At 38.8% G+C, this 23,493-nt stretch overlaps 1 protein-coding gene across 6 annotated transcripts in view; it reads left to right on the forward strand.

Moving 5' to 3' along the window:
* Positions 1-23,493, forward strand: part of NTN4 (netrin 4) — a 113,688-nt gene that overhangs the window by 87,810 nt on the left and 2,385 nt on the right. For 3 of the 6 annotated variants that reach the window (XM_021092741.2, XM_021092742.2, XM_003481747.5), the window contains exons 6-9: positions 11,619-11,832; positions 12,193-12,308; positions 15,103-15,171; positions 17,528-17,698. In XM_021092741.2, coding sequence (XP_020948400.2) covers positions 11,619-11,832; positions 12,193-12,308; positions 15,103-15,171; positions 17,528-17,698 — 570 coding nt within the window. Of the gene's footprint in view, positions 1-11,618; positions 11,833-12,192; positions 12,309-15,102; positions 15,172-17,527; positions 18,750-23,493 lie in introns of those variants that run through there. The other 3 variants (XM_021092743.2, XM_084957575.1, XM_084957574.1) reach the window with 2 other exon arrangements.

Here is a 23,493-nt window from a genome sequence, read left to right on the forward strand (position 1 = left end):
ATTTTTTCATGTGTTTGTTGGCCATCTGCATTATACTTATTTTTTAAAAGCATTCAATAGAGGCAGGAATAACTAGATCTCATGCATAAATGGGTCTCTCTCTTTTGCGTTGGATGTCCAATTCAGGAGACACTGCATTTCAGTAACTAGAAGGCAAATCTTAATTTCGATTATTTTCTTATGAAATGTATTATAGTGTAATTTTTTTTGAAACTAACATATACCTTGAATATTGTGTAACTAGATATCTTTGAACAAAATATATATATATATATATATATATATATATATATATATAAAAAACATTTAAAGAATGAATAGAACAATGCTCCTTAAGAGAGTAAAGGGGCAAACCATACTGTCTTTGACAGAGTCAAGTTCATCTACAATTTTTTTCTTTGTTTTTTTATAGCTATTCATCCACTAGAAAAAAAAATAAAGTTGATAGTAGAAGGAGAAAGCAATACCAAAAAAAGGTGGAAGACTTCATTTTATCTAACATTTAACTTCACAGTTAACATAGTAATGGCAGTTCACACTGCCTCCTGTTTGGAGCTGCATCTCAAAGTCATCTCCCACTCCTTCTAAGAAGCTTGGCAGGAAGCTAAGCAGCTTTTGAAATGGTTTTGATATGAAAAATTCCCCATCAGAAATTCTGTAGGGCCTTGGCCTTTTCAGGAGAAAACAATGTTGGGAGGCTGGGAGGCGCTGCTGAAGGAGTGGCCGCTGAGCAGTGGTGAAAGGGCTTGATGAGCAGTCTCTTTCCCAGCTGAGGGCCTTGAACTTTGAGTTCTGTTTTTAGAAAAGCTAAATCAGGAGCAAATACTTCCAGGCTATTTTGCTTCCAGTATAACTTTTACTATCAAAACAGCAAAAGCTGGAGCCATCAGGTAATACTAAGGAACCCTGGCAATTTAAAAAAAAGTGAGAAACACAGCAGGTTGTTTCAACCATATGCTGGGCATCTGGTTAACTCCTTGAGTGAAGAGATATACAGAAAAACTCCTAAAGCTCTAGTGAAGGTGGGTCTAAAGATGAAAGGCAGCAGTGGTCTCCTGTGACTCCACCACCAAAGGCTTTAACCCATCAGAGTGAAGAAAGCCATAACTCTTCCATAATATTCCTGGCCATTTTGTACCCACATTTACATGCTAACGGTGTTCATGCAGATTGACAGCTGTGGCTCTTGTCCTACATTCCATTGCAGGGTATCTCCCTATAAGCACCAGGACCGTAGATAATACCTTAGCTTTTCTCAACATACTTTGATCCACAAAATGAGAGAAATAGCCTCTTTTGTTTGCATCCAGAGAAAGGAACATGTAACAGAAGAGTAACCTAGTTCTATAGGACTTAATTTAGTCAAGAAAGCTCTTTGCCACCAAATTCCTCCTGAGTGCAAAGCAAGGAATTTCATCCTATTTTGAAAGCTAGTTAATTCATTAATCTTAAAAAACCACCCATTTCTGCAATGAGGCAGTCATCATTCTTTCTCTGTTTCCATACTTCCTGGTCTATCTCTGTTGTACCATTTACTTCCCTGTAATTATTTATTTGCACATCTCTCTTCCCTCCCTGAGGAGATATGACTCTGTATGTCTTTGCATCTTCAGCACCTACCATAGTTCATGTTAACACTAAAGTTCAAGAACTCTTTGGTGAAGGGGTGGTGAATGAATGAATGAATGACTGGTAGACATTTGAAAACTAGTATGTTTCATCCAGATAACAATAATGGTTATTATCTGAGCATATGGTGCCACTAAATACCTGAAACATTGCTATGTACATACATTATCCTCTTTAATTCTCACACAAATAACACAGGTATTATTACTCTTACTTTATCAATGAGAAAATTGAGGCTTGAGAGGGTTAATTTCACATACAGGGAGTAAGCCTCATAACCAGAATTTGAACTCTCTTAGTCTGACTCCTAAGTTTGTGCCCTTACCAATTCTATTATATTGCCTTTATTTTATGGTGTTCCTGAGATATTACAGGTAATTTCTAAACAGCTGCATTCGTCAGCCTTTGTGACTGAAACAGTTACTAGTTTCACAGCCTCACAGATACACAAGGTTATTTTAAAAATATGTTCATCCATTGTTTCATTCACAGTTATGTTTCCCGGGAGAAAAGCAGGCTATTGTCCTAAGTCTTTTCTGAGCATCTCCTATGGAGGGACAGTACTTCACATAATAGATGTAATGCAACAAATGTATATCTGTAAATAAAAAGTGTACATTTTGCAGTTATCTAAGTTCATTATTTGAAGGAAAATTGTGAAATCTTTTGTAAAGTACCATTTCCTCTACGTCATCTGTTCTGAAAGTTTTGTATTACTAAGTTGGGTTTTCCTATAATAGGACATACCAGTTCAGAACATACTATTTAAAATAAGTTGTTTTCACTATTAAAGAAATACTGTGATGATATTTAGGAATTAAAATGACATTTTTAATAATTTTGCTTTGCCAATATGGTCATGAGGGAGCAGCCCAGCCCCTAGGGCAAATTTTCTTTTAGGGGAGCAGTGGTAGTAATTACTACAATAATGATTTGCCACCTAGACAGGCCACACCACTTCTAAATATAATCTGGCTACCACTCAAACCATGATTTTGACCGTCAAGAACAATTCACAGTTCCCTACAGCTGAATACACCAAAAATTATAACGAAACAAGTATTTAAGTTCTGAATAATAGCATATGATGTTAGTTCAATTTTTACTATTGGGTTTTTGTTTTATGTCTAACAAGGAGAAGACAAAGCTGAAGTCAAAGATTTATGTCATTCTTTTTTTTTTTTTTTTTTTTTTTTTGTCTTTTTTAGGGCCGCACCTGTGGCACTTGGAGGTTCCCAGGCTAGGTGTCTAATCAGAGCTGCAGCCACTGGCCCACACCACAGCCACAGCAGTGTGGGATCCAAGCCACATATGTGACCTACACCACAGCTCATGGCAACGCTGGATCCCTAACCCACTGAGCAAGGCCAGGGATCAAACCCATAACCTCATGGTTCCTAGTTGGATTCGTTAACCACTGAGCCCCAATGGGAACTCCAGATTTATGTCATTCTGATTGGGTTTTAACTTTGATATTCATCATGATAAATGCATAAAAAGTGCTTGGGTTGCACTTTAGAATCAACAAATAGTAAGAAATATATGCTGGAGGATCAGAACCTGAACCAGCATCTAAGAAGGACCTTTTGCCCCCAAGCAAGAAGAAAACAGATATCCACTTTGGAAGAAACAAGAAATGCAGATTACGTGTGTCAGATATTGCCTGCTATACAAACTTCAGGAGATAGGTATGCAAGGCAAGCCTCAGTGTGCAATCTGAGAAAGTATGCCATGAAAGGTGTCAAGGCCTTCTGCCTGGAGCTAGTTCTGCATAGTTTCCAAATGGTATTTTTATCTTGTAATTATGCGAAAAGTCACATTGACAGAAATCCACTAGCACATGTGATAGAGTCACATTCTTTTCTGGCCATTCCTGAAATGTGTATAGGTTTTAAAATGTATGGCAGTAGAGAGAGTCAAGTCTTAGAAAGGATTGAATTTTCTACTAAGAGTAAAAGATAACGGGGGGGGGGGAGGGGCGGGTGTGGAATACCATATAATACAATAAATGGGAGCCCTGCTATCTTCTGTCAAGAACCGAGTTGACTTAACTGAGTGAAAAATAACTATTGGTTTAGTCACCTCAAAATGATGAAATGTTTATAGTGGATTATGGGCTTTAATTTAAAGTCTTCAAAAAAATTTAAAGTCTTCACATAGCATTTTGATACATTCGCATTACATGTTATATAATCTCTCCAAATCATTTAGTTAAAACAAATGAAAAATCAAAAGAGCTTTGCTATCCTAAGAGAAAATGCCTAATGTTTTCATAAAGAAATCCAACTAAAAGAAAAAAGACTGGGGGATTTAATGTGAAAACAGCAATCACTATAACTGTATGAATGGAAATAAAGCCGGTCTCCTAAGAAATTCAATGTTTTAGGCAAAATGTTTCCTTCTCTCCTTGTATTAGGTAAGTTTTTAAAAAATATTATAGTAATTATTCTTCTAAATTATAGATCTCTTTAAGGGTCAAGACTATCTTATTCAAATTGATCCCTAGGAGTTTTCTCAGTACTTAGAACATAGTATATGCTCATTTAATGTCTGTTGAGTAAGTGAACCGATAAATAAATGCTGCCTTAAACAAACACACACTGTTATCCTTTCAAACAATGTCTATCATAGTGTTTTCCTCCACCACTCTTTGTAAATAGCTCCCCGTTCTTTTTTGGCTGCATGTGTGGCATGTGGAAATTACCAAGCCAGGAATAGAATCCAAGTTGCAGCTGTGACCTACACCACAGCTGTGGCAACTGCCAGAGCCTTAACCCACTGTGCCAGGCAGGGTATCAAGCCCACACCACTGCACAGACAATGCCTGATCCTTAACCTATAAATAGCTTTTTCATCACTGCCTTTTAATTCAATTAAACAGTCTTTTTTTAGCAGGCATCATTTACTATTTGCTAATTGCTTGTTAAGTGCGAGGGACATACATTATGTCTCAGTTAACTCTCAATACAATCTGGTAAAATAAAAATGTGGGGCTCATAAAGGTAAAAATTTAGCTAGGAGTTGAACCCAAGTCTGCCTCCACTGACATTTTAGGGATAGGTGAGTGAGACCCATGCTCACCTTCAAGGAATTTACATACTGATTTGACAAAGAAAAGTAAACATCTGACTGTCTGCAACGCAGAGCAGAAGTGACTAGACCTATAGAAGAAATGTTATTTTTAAAACACTCGAAGCTTTCAAAGAAAGGATGAACCCGTATTCAACTGTGCTGAAATAAGGAATGACTTCTAAAAGAAAGAAAACTTGTCTATTAGATGAGCAACTGGAATGGTCCTCGTGGGCTTCATACTTGGTGACGGGGGAGAGGGTGGCAGAGGGAATGGTGCTGCATCCCACTCCTTTCTGAATATCATTAACCTTCAAGTTCCACAAGTTCTTTCTTTACAGGAAAGATGCACACAGAGCTACTACCTTCTCCAAATGGTTGAATTGTTTGACCACATCTTTCCAGAGGCAGCCTTTAGGGGTGCACTTGAATAGATCTTAAAGAACAGTGCAGAAATTTGCAAGATAGATAGAGGAAGATTCCCTATTGAAATTAATAAAGGTACAGAAACAGGAAAGATGGGGGTTCCGTTTAATTAGAATGAAGGCCAGCTGCAAGAATTTGTCCCCTTCAATTAGAATAAGGGCTGGAGGCCAGAGTAATGAGAGGTTAAGACTGGAAACGTGGGCTAGGGCCATGGTATGAAGAACTTCAAATATTCGATTCAGGGGTAACTTGTAAACTACAAATGCTTCATAAACATTAGAGTGTTAACTAGCACATGTTAGTTATTGTTAACGAACACACATTATTCCCAAGAAGATAATTCATACCTTTTGTTTCAAAAAAAAAAAGCAAGAGTCCATGTTCTTATCATAGTGGTTCTCAACCAGGGAGAGCGTGAGCGAGGGAGGGAAGAGTCTGTGTCACAGATGAAAGATGTAAGATGTGAGATCTTCTGCAAACTTGTCACCTGCCCGATGATTTGAGAACCACTGCTCTAACGATTACAGGTTTACCAAAATGAAAGAGACCTAAGCAGAGTGTTACACCATCAATGCCTCCATTTCTCCAGCTCCTCTTCTCACAAGGCACCACCACCACCCTCCCGTTGGACAGCAGTTCTGTTCTATTATAAATTTTATGTGACGTACACAGGCTTCATTGTTTGACATTGTTAATCACTTGAAACTTTCTTATCCTTTGGTTTCTTTTTTTTTTTTTTTTTTTTTGTCTTTTTGCCATTTCTTGGGCCGCTCCCACGGCATATGGAGGGTCCCAGGCTAGGGGTTGAATCGGAGCTGTAGCCACCAGCCTACACCAGAGCCATAGCAACGCGGGATCCGAGCCGCGTCTGCAACCTACACCACAGCTCACGGCAACGCCGGATCGTCAACCCACTGAGCAAGGGCAGGGATCGAACCCGCCACCTCATGGTTCCTAGTCGGATTCGTTAACCACTGCGCCATGACGGGAACTCCTCCTTTGGTTTCTATAACAACAGCGACTCGGCTCTTCCCCCTCCCCATCTGGTCCTTATCTCCTTCACAAGCTGCTGCTCCTCTCACTGCCGGACGATGTGAGTGAGTGTGCTGGCTCCAGGGTTCCATCCTGGGTGACCTTCTCATCTGATACACTCTCCCCGCAAAATCTCGTCCAGCCCTCCTAGTTTCAATTCTCATCTGCTGACAAATCTCACCACTGTATTTGTGACCCCACCCTCTCTCCTGTGCTTCAGATTGTTAGTTCCAGTTGCCTGTTATAACTCATTGGTGTATCCTTCAGACGTCTCAAACCTAATATGTCTAACCCTGAACCCATGCTCTTCTCCTTCCCTTTGTCTCTACCTCAACTTGCTTTAGTCATTCACTTTCATAAACTAGAAAATCTTAACATCTTCCTCATTTCCTGTTTGTCCCTCAGCAACGCATTTTTCCTCCTCATGCAGATGGCCTCCAAATCCTATCAATTCACTCTTTAAAAAAAAAAAATTTTTTTTTTCAGGAGTTCCCGTTGTGGAGCAGCGGGTTAAGAATCTGACTAGTGGGAGTTCCCATCGTGCCTCAATGATAACGAATCCAGCTAGCATCCATGAGGACTCGGGTTTGATCCCTGGCCTCGCTCAGTGGGTTAAGGATCCAGGGTTGCTGTGAGCTGAGGTGTAGGTTGCAGATGCGGCTTGGATCCCATGTTACTGTGGCTGTGGTGTAGGCCGGTAGCTGCAGCTCTGATTTGACCCCTAGCCTGGGAACTTCCCTATGCCCTCACAGAAAAAAAAAAAAGTATTTTCCATCCAACTTTTTCTCCCATTTCTACATTTCATTGTTCCTATTCTCTCACCATTTCTTTGGTTTCCCTGTCATCAGTCTCTCCCTACTCCAGTCTGTTTCTTACAATGCCACCAAGTAACTATCAAAATTAAATTATAACTATGTCATAATTCTGCTTTTTTAACATTTTACTTCCTATGATTCTTTATACCGATAAGATAAAATTCAGCTTCCTGGGTTTGGCCCTGCTATAGTCTGGCTCCAAACCTGTAACTTTCTTTTCTGCCTCATCAGCTCCAACTGCCTTCCACTCAGTGTACATATAGACACAGTAAATTTTTCGCATTTCCCAAACAGGCCGTGCCCTTTCACGTATGATTTCCACATCAGGAATGTCTTTCAGGTCAATTCCAAAAATTCTTTTACCAGACTCTGTTTGGGGACATAGAAAACAAAGATAAGATGATGAAAATCCTTCTGTCAGTGAGTTCAGTCTCTGGTAATAAGGGAGACAGGCACATAAACAAATAACGACACACCATGATACACACAGGATAGAACTATATGCAAAGAACAGAGGCAGCACGGAAGAGAGAATCCCCAACTGTCTGGAGGGCATGACAAGGAAACTTGCAAAGGTAAAGGCAATGCAGGCATGGCTAGGGGCACTGAGGCATGAACGAGTTTCATTTCCAGGAAGCAGGAAGAGCTTCCACATACAATACAGAAACATAAAACGCAGTGAAGATGAACTATATACTTAAAAATGGTTAAGATGGTAAATCTTATGGTTTGCAGTTTTTTTACAATTAAAAAATTTTTTTAATTATTTAAAAGAAATGCACCAAGGAGAGTGTCTAAGGAGAGGCTAGAATAAGCACCTGCCTATCTTCCCCTCCTTTTTCAACTTGCAAACTCCTAATCATCTTTTAGGATCAAGTCAAATGTCTGAGCGACCCCTCCTTTGCGGATCCTATGTGACTCCTCAGCCTGTGCTGCCCTCCTCTGTGCTCTTAGAAACCTTCAGTACAGTACTAATCACAGATTAGGGAAACGTGTACGAGTTCCTTGAGAACTGGCACTGTAAGTGATCCAAGCGTGGACCCTACACTTTTACAAGAATGGTCTACTGAATTCCTTAGTTAGTTAGTTCATTATTAGTTAACCACGTGCCAAACACTACACTAAATGCTTTACATACATGATCTCCTTTCATCCTTACGACTGTGCAGAGGACAGATGCTGTTCTCGTCTCCATTTTATGACATGAACATTGAGATAATGAGAGGCTAGGTATTTGCCACAAGTCACACTAGTAGTTCATCTGAAGCCAAATTGAGCTTTTAACGACAAAGAAAGTAAGTTTAAAATAAGTTCCAAGTTCCATAAACTAAGTTTCCAAGGGGATAAAGGAGGGAATGGGACCTACAAAGTTAGTGGAGAAGACTCAGCAGGAAGAGCTGCCTGATAAGAATCAGACGCTGTGCTATGCCCCTTGCTGAAATAATTTCATTTAAAATAGTTTCGTTTCATCCTCATCCTCATGAACTCTCCAAGAGACGTAGAAACCTCACTGGAAAAGCAAGAAACATAAACCAAAAAAAACCCCGTAGTTCAGGAAAGTTGTATTTCTTGCCCAAGATCACAGAGCTTGTGAGAGTCAAGGCTATAAACTAACTTTTTCATTTGATTCTCAGAGAAAAAAGAGTGGAAAGATAAAGAGGTTTTGAGGTAGAGAAAAGATTATTCAAGGACCTTATCAGTGAATTAGAATTCACTGTGGTTAGGGTGAATTAAAAAAGCCTGGAGAGGAGTTCCTGTTGTGGCTCAGTGGGTTAAGAACCTGGCTAGTATCCACAAGATGTGGGTTCAATCCCTGGCCTTACTCAGTGGGTTAAGAATCCAGCATTGCTGGGAACTATAGTGTAGGTTGAAGACATGGCTTGGATTCCACATTGCTGTGACTGTGGCTGTGGCTGGCAGCTGCAGCACCAATTTGACCCCTAGCCTGGGAACTTCCACATGCTACATGTACGGCCCTAAAAAAACCAAAAAAAAAAACACCTGGAGAAATTCTGGGATAGTACTGTGAGGAATTTTTTTTTTTTTTTTAAAGGGCCAAGTAAAGTTGAATAAACAGGAACAATGAGCATTAGTTAGGGGACCCTGATGAGGTCAGGGTTTGTGAAAAACCCAAAAAGAACTTTTTTGTTTGTTTTATTCAGCTCTTTTTGCTATCCTGGGAACAAAGAAAGTATTGGGGATTGTCAAACTGTGAGCAGAAGGGGACTGGGAATTGAGAGAGGGCTGAGGGGAAGGACTCTTGATTAACAGAAAGGACTTGCAGAAAGGGCTGATGATAGATTCCAGTCTGAGGAGCTGTCTTCACCCAAACAGGCTGCTATAACAAAATACCATAGACTAGGCAGCTTATACAAGACATTTATTTCTTACAGTTCCAGAGGCTGGAGTGCAAGATATGGTGCCAGCATGGTCCGGTTCTGGTGACAGCTCTCTTTCAGGCTGCAGACTCCCATCTTCCGCTGTGGCCTCACACTCTCCACAAAGAGGAGGGCTCTGCACTCTGCATCCCCTTCTAAGGGCGCCAGTCTCTTTATGAAACTGTATTCAAACCACCCAAAGGCCCCACCTCTAAACATCATCATATTGGGGATTATGATTCAACATACGAATTTTAGGGGGTCACAAACACTCAGTCCATAGCATTATGCAATCGAATCAAGCTTTCTTCCTATACCAAACCCAAACTCTCCCAGCTGTACAGGACTGGAGCGATAACCAACCATTTTAGTGCAGTCACTATAAATACGTGACTACTAACCTCAAAAGGTGGTCTTTATGCTACCTGGCAATTATTTTTCACTTCTTAAGTTTCTAATTCACTCTCCCACTTCCACTATTCATCATCTCTCTCACCTGATGATCTTGCTTTCCGTTTCACCCAGAAAATACAAGCAATGAGAAGAAAAATCCCACCAGCTCCCATCACTGAAATTAGCCGCTTCCCTGCACTGGTATCCGTATGCTCTGCTTTTCGCCTTGTTACTGTGAACTACAGTTTTCCCACCGAAGACCAATATCTCCTCTTCTACACCAGACCCCATCCTTTTATCCTTACTCAAGTATGTTAAAACATCCCTTTTAAAAGTCTTTCTTTTTTTTTTTTTTTTTTTTTTTGTCTTTTTAGGGCTGCACCTGCAGCACATGGAGGTTCCCAGGTTAGGGGTCCAATCAGAGCTGTAGCCACCAGCCTATGCCAGAGCCACAGCAATGCCAGATCCAAGCTGCGTCTGCGACCTACACCACAGCTCATGGCAACATGGGATCCTTAACCCACCGAGTGAGGCCAGGGAACAAACCTGCATCCTCATGGATGCTAGTAGGATTCGTTGTGGCTCCTCTCCCATCTTCCTTTTAGTCGTCAATCTTTCCCTTTCTACTAGATCATTTCCATCAACATCAAACATGCTGTAACTTCTCCAATCTTCAAACAAAACAAAAACTCCAAACTTCATTTCAGTTCATAGCTCCAATTCAATTTTAGCTACCCCATTTCTGTGCCCTTATAGAAAAGCTCTCAACAGAGCTGTCTGCTCTCATGCTCAAATTCCTCTATACCATTCTCTCTTGAGTGTTCTTTTTCTTTCTTTTTTTGCTTCTCAGGGCTGCACCCGCAGCATACAGAGGTTCCCAGGCTAGGGGTGGAATCAGAGCTGCCAGCCTACACCAGAGTCACAGCAACACAGCATCCAAGCCAAGTCTGAAACCTACACCACAGGTCACGGCAACGCTGGATCCTTAACCCACTGAGTGAGGCCAGGGATCCAACCCCTGTCTTCATGGATGCTAGTCGGGTTCATTAACCACTGGGCCACGACGGGAACTCCCGAGCGAGTTTTCTTTAATGAGGTTCTCCAATCACTATTACATTGAAGCTGTTCCTGTCAAGGACAGCAATGGTTTTCGTGCTGTCAGGGCAATAATCCATTCCTGTTCCCTATCTTTGTGGATTTATCAGCATGTAACATAGTTGATACTGTCCACCTCCTTGAAACTTTCTTTGTTTAGCTTCCAGAACACCATGCGCTCATGTTTTTTTCCCTTTCTCACATACTGCTCCTTTGTCTTCTTTGCTGATTCATTCTCATCACTCCAAACAAAAGCCATTCATAACATAATGCCTTTAATTTAACTTAATTTTTTTTGTCTTTTTTTAAGGACCTCACCCTCGGCCCATGGAGGTTCCCAGGCTAGGTGTTGAATTGGAGCTGTAGCTGCTGGCCTACGCCACGGCCACAGCAACTCAGGATCCAAGCCTCATCTTCGACTATATGACAGCTCACAGCAACACCAGATCCTTAACCCACTGAGCAGGACAGGGGTTGAACCCACATCCTCATAGATGCTAGTCAGGTTCATTAACCACTGAGCCACGATGGGGACTCCTGCAATGCCTTTAATTTTAGAATAAATTAGGTGGTTTAGCAGTAAGATGTGCTTTTCTGATGATGCCCTCTTATCTGTGATTTAATGAGCTTTCATTCACTGAGCACACATCAAGTTGGTAAAGGAGGAGTCTCAGAGACACTGCTGTGTGGTGAAAGGAAGCCATTTTGGGATTGCTGGGCCTAGTAGACTCCACAGACAATCTAGTCACTCATTGGCCCCTGTGTGTCCTCTCTTTCGTAGTGTGTTCCTGTCATCCAGTTGGATCAGCTGTCCTTCCTTTCAGTTCGGTGACCTTCTGTGACCCTAGCAATGGTGACTGCCCTTGCAAGCCTGGGGTGGCAGGGCCACATTGTGACAGATGTATGGTGGGATACTGGGGCTTTGGAGAGTACGGATGCAGGCCATGTGACTGTGCTGGAAGCTGCGACCCTCTCACAGGAGACTGCACCAGCAGGTAGCTCTGCATGGCTCTTGCTCTCACCTATGTGTCTTTCAGATTCTTTTGGAGATCCTGTAGTGATTTGGAAAACCTTGCATGCTACTAGTGGAGCAAAGGTGTATTCGCATATCTTTTTAAAGAATTTCTGTCAAATTGCAGAACCAAGTAATATGCTCTTGCAAGATTACAGAGAGGGCCTGGTTCACTTTGCAAAGTAAATTGTTCCTTTTAACAACAGGCCTTTACAACATTACTTCTGAAAAGTGGAAGGATGGGAAGGTGGCTGATAGGGTTTAAATCTCTACAAATATATTCATTTCATTCAAGTTCTAAGAAATTCCTTAATAAACTCTCCATCGCTTTCTGTTTTATCAGCAACACAGACATAGACTGGTATCATGACATTCCTGACTTCCATTCTATGCACAATAAGAGTGAACCAACGTGGGAGTGGGAAGATGAGCAAGGATTTTCTGCGCTTCGACATTCAGGTGAGACAATAGATAATCTCATTTCCAGGTCTGGTCTTGAGTAACAATGATTCATGACAAACCAGAAAAAACATTTTGGATCTTATAAGGGGAACTCTTTAGTTCTGAGGTTGACAGAGTACTGAACCCCGTAAGTATAACACTACTAAATATATAGCTAAGTGGTATTTTAACAAGCTTTTGCTTATTTTCTGATTGTAAGAGTAACATTCAGTTATCATGGAAAACTCAGAAAACGCAAAACATCACAGTAAAAGAAAAAAACCCAAATCTGGTGATGCCACTGTTAATACTTGGATGTTTTACACAGTTGAGAGATAACTCAATGGAAATGCAGAGATCCATTTAAAGGAAAAATATTCTTACAGATCTGGTGCAACTCAATACGCACAAAGCAAAAGCTAGCTGTGAACTCCTTATGTTTACAGTTTTTTTACAACTATAAAACAAAACAATTTTACAAACTAAGCATAAGCCAATAAAACTAATAAAATTTAAATCGACATTAATTGAATATGAAAAATGATTTTTACTGAAGCCAGAATACTGTGTACTACCTAAATGTGATTTTTAGTTTTATCAAATCTATAGTACTATTTCTCCTTAAATTATGCACCCCTAAAATGTTCTCCTTCTCTTAATTTCCCTATTTCTGTTAGTGAAACTACAATTGTCTCTGTCACCTTGGCTTAAAAAGTTCAAGTACATTTTTAGCTTCCTCTTCTCGTGTCCTCATCCAATCCATTAAAAGGATTTGTAGACCCTAACTCTGTGGCATCCCTTGATACTTATCCCTCTCTATGCCCACCTCTCAGACCCACATTGCATCTACCTTAGAAAGACAGTACAGTGGAAAGATCAGGAGCCTAAGATTCTCCCAAACCCAGGATTAAAATCTGGCTTTTCTACTTGCTAGCTATGCTACCTTGAACAAGCTAATTAATTTTTCTGAGCCTTTTTTCATTTGTTAATAATACCTATATCAAATACTTATTATAAATATTAAATAGATCATATTGATAATTTTTTTTTTTTTTTTGGTCTTTTTGCCATTTCTTGGGCTGCTCCTGGGGCATATGGAGATTCCCAGGCTAGGGGTCAAATCGGAGCTGTAGCCACTGGCCTACGCCACTGCCACAGCAACGCGGGATCCAAGCCGCGTCTGCGACCTACACCACAGCTCCCGGCAATGCCGGATCCTTAACCCACTGAGCAAGGCCAGGGTCAAACCTGCAACATCATGGTTCCTAGTCTGACTCGTTAACCACTGAGCCACGACGGGAACTCCTCAATAAAATTCTTTATAAAGTTTAGTCTTATAGTTGGAACTCAGTTTAATTGCTGCCATGTGTTACCAATTTCACTAGTTTCTAATTGGTCCCTACCTACATTTTTTCCATCATACTAATAGTTTGATAAAGTAATGTCAGATTAATGTTCACATATATGTTTTAATTCGTATAATTTCTTTAAGCTAGCAGCTCTGAAAATTCTCCTTCATCTAACAAACTGAATTCAGGCCTTAACTAAAAATCAATCAAAGTCCTCCATGATACTTTCTATTTTCAACTCACTCTGTACGGAGGATAAACAGAACAACTGACTCTTCCATGAATGCACTCTGCCCTTTCTCTCTTACCTTTCTTTGCTCATCCCTTTTTCTCTGTATTCCTATCACATTTCTCTTTGTTTGAGCCTGAGATGAGTAAAGAAATGTGAAACACTCAAAACAGCATGTGGCACGTAGTTAAGTGCTCCTGAATAAATGCTACCTGCTGGTATACCACTCAATCCCTAAAAAATGCAATGCGTGAGGGCAGAAGGGGAGGGGTCAGGGAAGGGATAGAATTCTACCCAGTTGTTAAATCAGCAAGCATCAAAATCCTATCTGTTCTGGGCTCTAAGAATAGAAAGATGAATAAGACACACCCATTGTCCTCAAGGATCACAGTCTAGAGAGAAAACAGGTAAGTAGATACAAGCATGCTATTATAGACTATATACAAAGGCACTGAAAGTCTTCATGGGGCCTGGCAACTCTTTCATACTCAATAACTGCGATACATACTTTTAACTGCTGGGAGAAATAGCCTAGTTATTCTTCAAAGTCCATTTCGAATTCTTCTTCAGCTATGAAGCCTTTTTCCATCTTCCCAGATATGTGGCCCTCCCATCCAAGCATATCGTACCTGTCCTAGAACATGCATCACTGTTTCTACGCTTGCACCTGTCCTAGAACATGTATCACTGTTTCTACGCTTGCTTTATTCACCTTACTGAATTATGGGCCTTAAGGCAAGAACTGTATCTTGCTCATCTTTATATACTCTGAAGTATAAAATACCATGTCCTGCCTATGATAGGTCCTTAATAAATACTTTAAAAATTGGATAGCATTATCTTCAAAGGATTGCTCCATTATTTTATCTTTCTTGACTTTTACTATGGTGAACATCAATTGTAAAAAGACAACTGTCTTTCCTGTAGGTTATCCATTCAGTTGTTCCATTCCATTAGCATGAATATTAATGCCAGACTATATTTATAATATCCATTATAAACATTAGACTATATCATTGCTTCCACATTTCTATATTTCTTTTAGGTCAATATTGGATGATAACTAATTTAGTTAAATGACTCTATTTTTTTTTGAGTGATTTTATGGTTTCTTACGGATTATATTGTATGAATCTCTCAAGCCTTAAAGGGTTATGCCACTTGGATTTATTTACTTGCCAATTTTTTGCTAGTTTCTAAATAACTAACAGCATTTTTCACTTACTTTGTGTAGGTAAATGCGAGTGTAAGGAACAGGTATTAGGAAACTCCAAGGCATTCTGTAGAATGAAATATTCATATGGTAAGTTTGAAGTCTTTGAATGCTTCTAAGGATCTATTTAACTAAATACAAAGAGTTTTAAAGGAAATGGGTGGCCTGGTCTATGACATTCTCAAAATCAAAGCACCAGTTTTATATAATAACAGTAAACACAGTATTCTGGTCTTGACCTAGATTTCCCTAATAGAGATGGTGTTGGATGTCCTGGTGAGAGCAGGAGGCTTTTAAATCAAAGGCAAGGTCATCCTACTATGTGGAAAAGAGGTGAACAACAAAAAGAGAAAAATCATGACCATAATCCTTTCTTATGGATACTTCCTGTTTTATTCATCTAAAAGGGAATCTGTAATGATTCCTGGGCTACTTTTTCCTACTTAGGACTACGAAGCAATCAGCTGAAAGCAGTATATTTTACAGTGATTAAAAGTTCAGACTTTGGATTCAGACTACATGGGTTTTATTTCTGGTTTATTGGGTGGGTAGTCTCTCCAGACTTCCCGATCTGTAAAATAAGGATGACGCCACATCTCCATGAAATGAGATTTTTGAAAAGCACACAGCATATTACCTTGCACATACTAGATGCTCAGTAAGTGGTAGGGAGAAGGAAGAGGAAATATATTTGCATTGAGACTAGCTCTCTGCCTGAGTCTCTTCCCTGCCCTCTCTATATACTCTAGACTCCTCTACCTTTCAAATACCAGGAAAATAAAGTGTATGGACAAAGGGAAATGTCATTGCCCTAAGTAAAGACTGTTGCTGTCTTCAAATTCTAAACGGCTTTATGTTTATCTTTAAGTATATTAAAGATAGGTTCTCTTATTACACAAAATTGTCCATCAAGACATAGATGAGCCAGTAGGAACTCTCCTAATAATACAGAATATTGCAGTCAATGTTCTTGAGGTCTACTTTCTTCTCCACTGCAACTTAGCCCATTACTTAATCTCTGTCCACAACCATTTCATAGATGGAACAGCATAGTAGAATCATGAGTCATACGGAAAACTGGATCTCTGCCATCACGTGGAAGGACAGCTTCCTAACCTCAGTCAGTCTGAATTTTATACCAGGAGAAAGAAAATCAAGTAATTAATAATATTATTTAATCTCTTTAGAATATGTAAAATACATTCTGGCAGTAACATTTTGCTCTTTGCCATAACACAAAGCTAGCCATAAGAGTATATAATATAGTTGAATCTAAATAAAAGCCAGGATAACAATTCTACTTCCTGTGCATCTTTTTTCTATTTAAAAAGCGGAATTTATTTGCCGTAGGCAAATGGGTGATATTTTTTAGCATAGTGATATGGAAAGAAACAGCAGTTGAAAACATCAAAGAAAGAAGATAGTCAATACAGATAAATGAGATGACGTTGGTACAAAATCAATGAGCCTAATTATTGATTTTCTTTCTTTTTATTGAGGTATAAATAGTTGATCTCAATATTACAGAAGCTTCACAGAAATAGACTCAAAAGATTTTAAAACCAAATTTATGATTACCAAAGGAAAAATGTTGGGGGGAGGGATAAATTAGAAGGTTGGGATTAACATATATACACTGCTACATATAAAATAGGTAAGTAACAAGGACCTACTATATGGCACAGGGAAATCTCAATGTTCCGTAATAACCTATATGGGAAACGAATCTGAAAAAGAATGGATATATATATATATATATATATATATATATATCTGATTCAATTTGCCATACACCTGAAAATAACATTGTGAGTCAACTATACTCTAATAAAATTTTTTTTAAAAAAGATGTATTTGACCAAAAATAAAATAAAATAAAATATGTGGAGTTCCCGTTGTGGCTCAGTGGTTAACGAATCCGACTAGGAACCATGAGGTTGCGGTTCGATCCCTGGCCTTGCTCAGCGGGTTAAGGATCCGGCGTTGCCGTGAGCTGTGGTGTAGGTTGCAGATGCGGCTCGGATCTGGCGTTGTTGTGGCTGTGGTGTAGGCTGGAGGCTACAGCCCCAATTCGATCCCTAGCCTGGGAATCTCCAAATGCCACGGGAGCGGCCCAAGAAATGGCAAAAAGACAAAAAAAAAAAAAAAAAAAAGTAAGTTTTAGGTGTACAACTAGTGAGTCACGATTTTAAAGGTTATATTCCATTTATAGTTATTATAAAATATTGGCTATTTTCCTTGTATTGTACAATATATCCTTGTAGATTTATTTTATACATAGTTGTTTGTACTTCTTAATTTCTAATGACTTTTAAAGAAAATTTCCACATTATCATCATTAGTTCACTTCTCCGTTATACTCTGAAATGCTTATTTAAGTTGTTCACAGTTCAAAGGATAGTATGAAATTCCATGCATTTTGACTTTTGGGATTATGTTGTTACAGTGCTAAAAATAAAGATTTTATCAGCTCATGATAAAGGATCTCATGCTGAGGTCAATGTGAAGATTAAAAAAGTCTTAAAATCTACCAAATTGAAAATTTTACGAGGAAAGCGAACATTATACCCAGAATCATGGACTAACAGAGGCTGCACTTGTCCAATCCTCAACCCTGGTGAGCATTAGACTTTTCTAGCTTGATACCTACCTTGTCTCTGCTGATTTGCTGCTTGTCTTACATTCTCTGAACTACAACCTAAATAAACTCAGCAAGAGCATCTCTCCTTTTCACCATCTGAATTCTGGGGGAAATCCAAATGGAATTCTTTGAACTGATATAAAAAAAGTTTCTCTTTTACATGCTCTATAAAAATAAACTATTTTAAATCCAGCAATATGATATTCTCTATCCTGAAAGAGAAGTCTCAGATCGGTTCCAGGTGCCAGTAGCAAGGAAAGCACTTTCATGAATTTATCTGCTGCTAATACTGTACTGGAAAACTAGGTCCTATTACATTGTCCTGGTTAGAACTTGCTCCCAAAGGAAGTTCAAATCCCAAAATTCCATCTGTGCAAATAATATTGAATTCATTTTTACTATTGCATGAGAAGCATCTGTTTCTCCTGGATAAAAAACAACTCTCAAGTTTTCATCATCTTGTTTTTCATTAAATGGTCATTCTGGTTTCAAATTAGAAGCAGCAAAAATAAACAAACAACAAAAGCCACTACAGAATCTTAGAGAAATTTGGAATGGAGGGAAATTTGCACCTTCAATGTTATGGCAGACATAGAGGCAAGCAAGTGAGCATAGGATTCTTTCCTGTTCACTCAATAAGTACACTCTTCACGCTGTGTCATAAGATGTTTATTTCTCTGTCTCCCTCATTACATGTGAGGATGGAATTTAGATTTTTGATAATACTATCTCCAGGACCTACTTTAATACTGAAATAATTATAATGTAGTACCCAGACAGTATGTTCTAGTAAAACAATATATTTTAAAATCTTCTGTATTTCCCTGTTCACATAGTTGCCATCTATGTCTTAATGGCACTGCTAAAACAGGTTCATAATTTGTGTTCTGGTCTAATTCTTTTCAAATTTAAGTCCAGGAAATGACAGTTATATTAAAAGTAGCCATTATGGTCTTTGGTTAATAAATTTGACAGAAACAGGTAACTGAGAGAAAGAGAAAGAAAGAGAGAAATTATCAATAAAATATCCCCATCTCCCAATCTAAACTGAAGAGTAATATAAAACTCCTGACTTTTTTTTTTTTCTTTCTTTTTGCCACACCCTTGGTATATGGAAGTTCCCTAGGCCAGGGACTGAATCCAAGACACAGCTGTGACCAATACCACAGCTGCTACAACGCCAGATCCTTAACCCACCGCACAAGGCCAGAGACTGAATCTGTGCCTCAGCAGCGATCTGAGCCATTGCAGAGACAAAGCCGGATCCTTAACCAGCTGGGCCACACAGCAAGAATGCCAAACTCTTGACTTTTGATCGTTGTCTAATCTTTCATACTCTTTGCATTTTATTTAAATTAATCTAAATTTTAATAAGGAAAAATTTTACAGACATTTTAAATAATAAATGTTTCCAAAGAACAAATGAAGTGATCAGAATCTTGGAGTTTGAATACCAGAAACTGAGAGTCATTAAATTTTATTTCCCAATGATCTCTACCTGGGAGTTATCCCTATAAGCACTTTCTACTATCCTGGCAAAAGAAAAGAAATCCATCCAGTTTTTTAGTAAGACATTAAAAACAAAAGCTTTGACCATCTGAGCCACCCTCCAGGAAGTGAGCTATACTTCCTAATAGGGTTTCTGCCAAACAGGGTAAAAGAATCAACTGAGTTCATCATGATTGAAAACATAAGAACAATTATTCAAAGAATTCTTGAAAACATGTTTATTCGCTTTGATGAAAAGACTGGAACCTGCCAAAGCAAAACCAGACACTCTTTCATTTCACTTTGTTTTTCCATTTTTACAAGTTCAATAGAAAAAGCCAGAGAAAGCTGATAAGAAAACTCTGAAACCTTACACTCCAACTTGTTCCTTTTGCTACTTTCGAAAAGCAGTCTAATTGGCATCCCTGCTACTTCATTCATTCCTGCATGCATGCATATATCTACTCATTCATCAATTATATATTTTAGAATACCAAGACTAGCACTAAAGTATATTTTCTTTTTCTATAGATACAAAGTAAACTTTGTGCCCTCAAACTTGTAGCTAGGTAGATGTCGAAAGCATAGAGATAGGAAAATAAAATGAACATGCTAATAAGTGATGCAACAGATAACATTGTTTTCCACGATAATTTTTGGCATGATGCTGTCCCATAATTTATGGGTTTATTCACCATTATTTTAATTAATTTATGTATATACTGCAAAATGATGGCAAACTCTTATATTTGTTCTATTTATAGGAAAGTCCTTTAAAATACTAGACTTAACACTGAAAATTATTACATAGATATATTTTTTTAAGGCCACAACTGTGGCATATGAAGTTCCTGGGCTAGGGGTTGAATCAGAGCTGCAGCTGAGGCTTATACCACAACCACCGCAGCACCTATCTGAGTCACACCAGCAACCTACCCTTCAGCTTACAACAATGCTGGATCCTTAACATAATAAGCAAGGCCGAGGATTGAACCTGCATCCTCACAGAGACAATGTCAGGTCCTTAACCCACTGAGCCACGACAGGCACTCCTGTTGTATTTTTATTTTTATTTTTATTTATTTTTAATAATTTTTTTATATTCCCACTGTACAGCAAGGGGGTCATGTTATCCTTACATGTATACATTACAATTACAGTTTTTCCCCCACCCTTTCTTCTGTTGCAACATGAGTATCTAGACAAAGTTCTCAAAGCTATTCAGCTGTTGTATTTTTAAATGTGGATTTCAGGGAGTTCCTGTCGTGGCTCAACAGAAAGGAATCTGACTAGCATCCACGAGGACGCAGGTTCGATCCCTAGCCTTGCTCACTGGGTTAAGGATCCAGCACTGCTGTGAGCTGTGGTGTAGGTGGCAGACGAGGTTCAGATCTGGCATTGCTGTGGCTGTGGTTTAGGCCACTGCTACAGCTCTAATTTGACCCCCAGCCTGGGAACCTCCATATGCCAGAGGTGCAACCCTTAAAAAAAAAATGTGGATTTCTTAATTTAGAGATGATACAAACAACATCCCATTATGTTGGAGTTCCCGTTATGGTGCATTGGGTCAAGATTCCAACTGAAGTGGTTTGGGGTCACTGCAGAGGCCAGGATTCAATCCCCAGCCCAGCACAGTAGATTAAAGGATCCAGCTTTGCCACAGCTGCAGCATAGATCACAGCTGTGGTTTGGATTCAGTCCCTGGGAAATTCCATATGGCACGTTTAAAAAAAAAAAAAGGAAAAAAAAAAAAAAGTCCGTTATATTTTAACTAGTCTGTTAATCAAATACTTGGGATTCTTTTTCATGCAGAAGCTAAGGATTACCCTTTAATTTTTAGGATGTTCCCGTCTTGGCACAGTGGTTAACGAATCTGACTAGGAACCATGAGGTTGCAGGTTCGATCCCTGGCCTTGCTCAGTGGGTTAAGGATCCGGCATTGCCGTGAGCTGTGGTGTAGGTCGCAGACACGGCTCGGATCCCACGTTGTTGTGGCTCTGGCGTAGGCTGGCTGCTGCAGCTCCGATTAGACCCCTAGCCTGGGAACCTCCACATGCCGAGGGAGCGGCCCTAGAAAAGGCAAAAAGACAAAAAAAATAAAAAATAAAATAAAATAAAAATAAAAAATGTTAAATACCTTATAATTCATCTTACATTAATGCTCTCCAGTATTTGAAACCTGTGTCATTATTTTCTCTCTTTTTTTTGAAAATCCCATCATAGCTATTTTTAAGTTTAGGACATTTCTTTTAATAGTCTTTAATAACCCTTTTATTATTATAGAAGCAATACAGGTACATTATAGAAATTTAGGGGAATTGTTAAAAATTTTACACTTCTAAAAGAAAATTAAAAAAAATAAATTTTACACTCCTACTCAGGATGATCTCTGTTAACATCCGAGGGCAAATCCTTCCACCTCATTCTCTACGCATGTATATATTGTATTTTTTAACAAAAATGAAATTATAGTACATGCTTTAGTCTGTACATAGCCTACTTTATTCAGTTAATGACCGTTAACTTAAATTTTAGTTTATTTCATATACTCTAATACTCAGCTTATATCCAAATTTCCCTACTGATCCCAAAAGGTCTTTTAGAGCTGGTTGTCCTTGCCAGTGTTCAGTCTTGAATTACACATTGTATCTGGTTTTTAAGTCCCTCACGTCTCTTTTATTCAAGCACAATTTCTTTTTGGTGTTGAAGAAATCAGACCAGGTATCCTGTTGATTATCCTGCCTTTTATATTTGTTTGGCTGGTTCTTTGTGGTATCATTTAGTTTGTCCCTCTACTTCCTACATTTCTTGTGATATCTGAAGAATAGCTTGATAGACTCAAGACAAACATTTTGACCAGAATTCATTATAGATATTGTTGTGTGCTTCATGTTAAATCACATCAGATAATACATAGTACCTGGATGACCCACCATCGGGGTTGCTAAAGTTGACTCTGGGGTTAGAATGATGAGTCTGATCTCGCCATTGGGCAGTTTTATTTTCCCTTTCGAGACTAGAAAACAATGAGTGTGAGTTACTTAGTCACTATACAAACATCCAGCTTCTCATTAACTATTCATTTAATGATTTTATCACCAATTGGCAATCCTTTCCTGAATGAATTGTTTCATAGAGTTTGAGAAATAATGTTTTTCTAATTTCATCTAATTCCCTTCATTTATTAGTTGACATTATTCTGTAAGGGAACTTTCTCTCCCAAGCTGGGCTATTAGGTTACTGTGAAATGTAGTTCCTACTGTAAAAGCAGGATAAATGCTAAATTCTTCCCCTTTAATTTCCAATTTCCACAGTTTTAACAACTGCCTCAAGATGATAAGCTAATTTTTCTTTGGATTTCTCTTGTTTGAGTACCACTTTGGAATTAGGGATTTTTGTTGTGTTGACATGTTTCAACACACAATTATTACGTTCTTAGTGTTCAAATTTTCAAAACTTTAGCAAGTCATAACCCCCTCCTACTGGTTCCTGTGTTCTTTTAAAATCCCCATTAGGAGTTCCCATCGTGTCGCAGCGGAAACAAACCCAACTAGGAACCATGAGGTTGCAGGTTCAATCCCTGGCCTTGCTCAGTGGGTTAAGGATCTGGTGTTGCCCTGAGCTGTGGTGTAGGTCACAGGCGCGGCTTGGATCTGGCGTTGTGTGGCTGTGGTGTAGGCTGGCAGCTACAGCTCTGATTGAACCCCTAGCCCGGGAACCTCCGTATGCCGTGGGTGCGGCCCTAAAAAGACAAAAGACTAAATAAATAAATGAATAAAATCCCCATTAATCTCTGAAAGCTTCCTTGCTTTTAAGCACATTAAGAAGTCCCATGCTTCCCTTGTATCTTCCTGCCCTGGACCTAGAAAAAGCCTTTCACCAAGAAGCCTTGGTTTGTTTTTAGTGAGACCTGTTATTAGAGACCACATTATGTTTGTTACAGGTGTTCATTACTACTGGAATGACATTTTTTAAGCCATTTCAGTGAATGAACAAGACTATACATAAACCATGAGTTTAAATAGACATTTTCAATTGAATGGTAACATCTCATGTTTTCCCTTGAGTTTTAAAGTATGGGTCTTTTTATCTTACATTGAAAAGTTTTATTTTACAAGTGTAATTACTTATTTTCTCTATCCTATAACATTAAATAAAATTGTTTTAAAATACCTATATCAATATTACTATAAACAACTACTGAAGGAGATTATCATATTTCTTTTTATTAATATACAGGTAATGAGAGTGTCCTTTCATTATTTTGTGGCTGTTTGCCAAAA

Source organism: Sus scrofa, chromosome 5, assembly GCF_054392235.1.
Source record: "Sus scrofa isolate SSC_HxYL_T2T_F1_AM1 chromosome 5, Sscrofa_HxYL_maternal_Yorkshire_Landrace_v2.0, whole genome shotgun sequence".
NCBI classification, from domain to species: Eukaryota; Metazoa; Chordata; class Mammalia; order Artiodactyla; family Suidae; genus Sus; species Sus scrofa.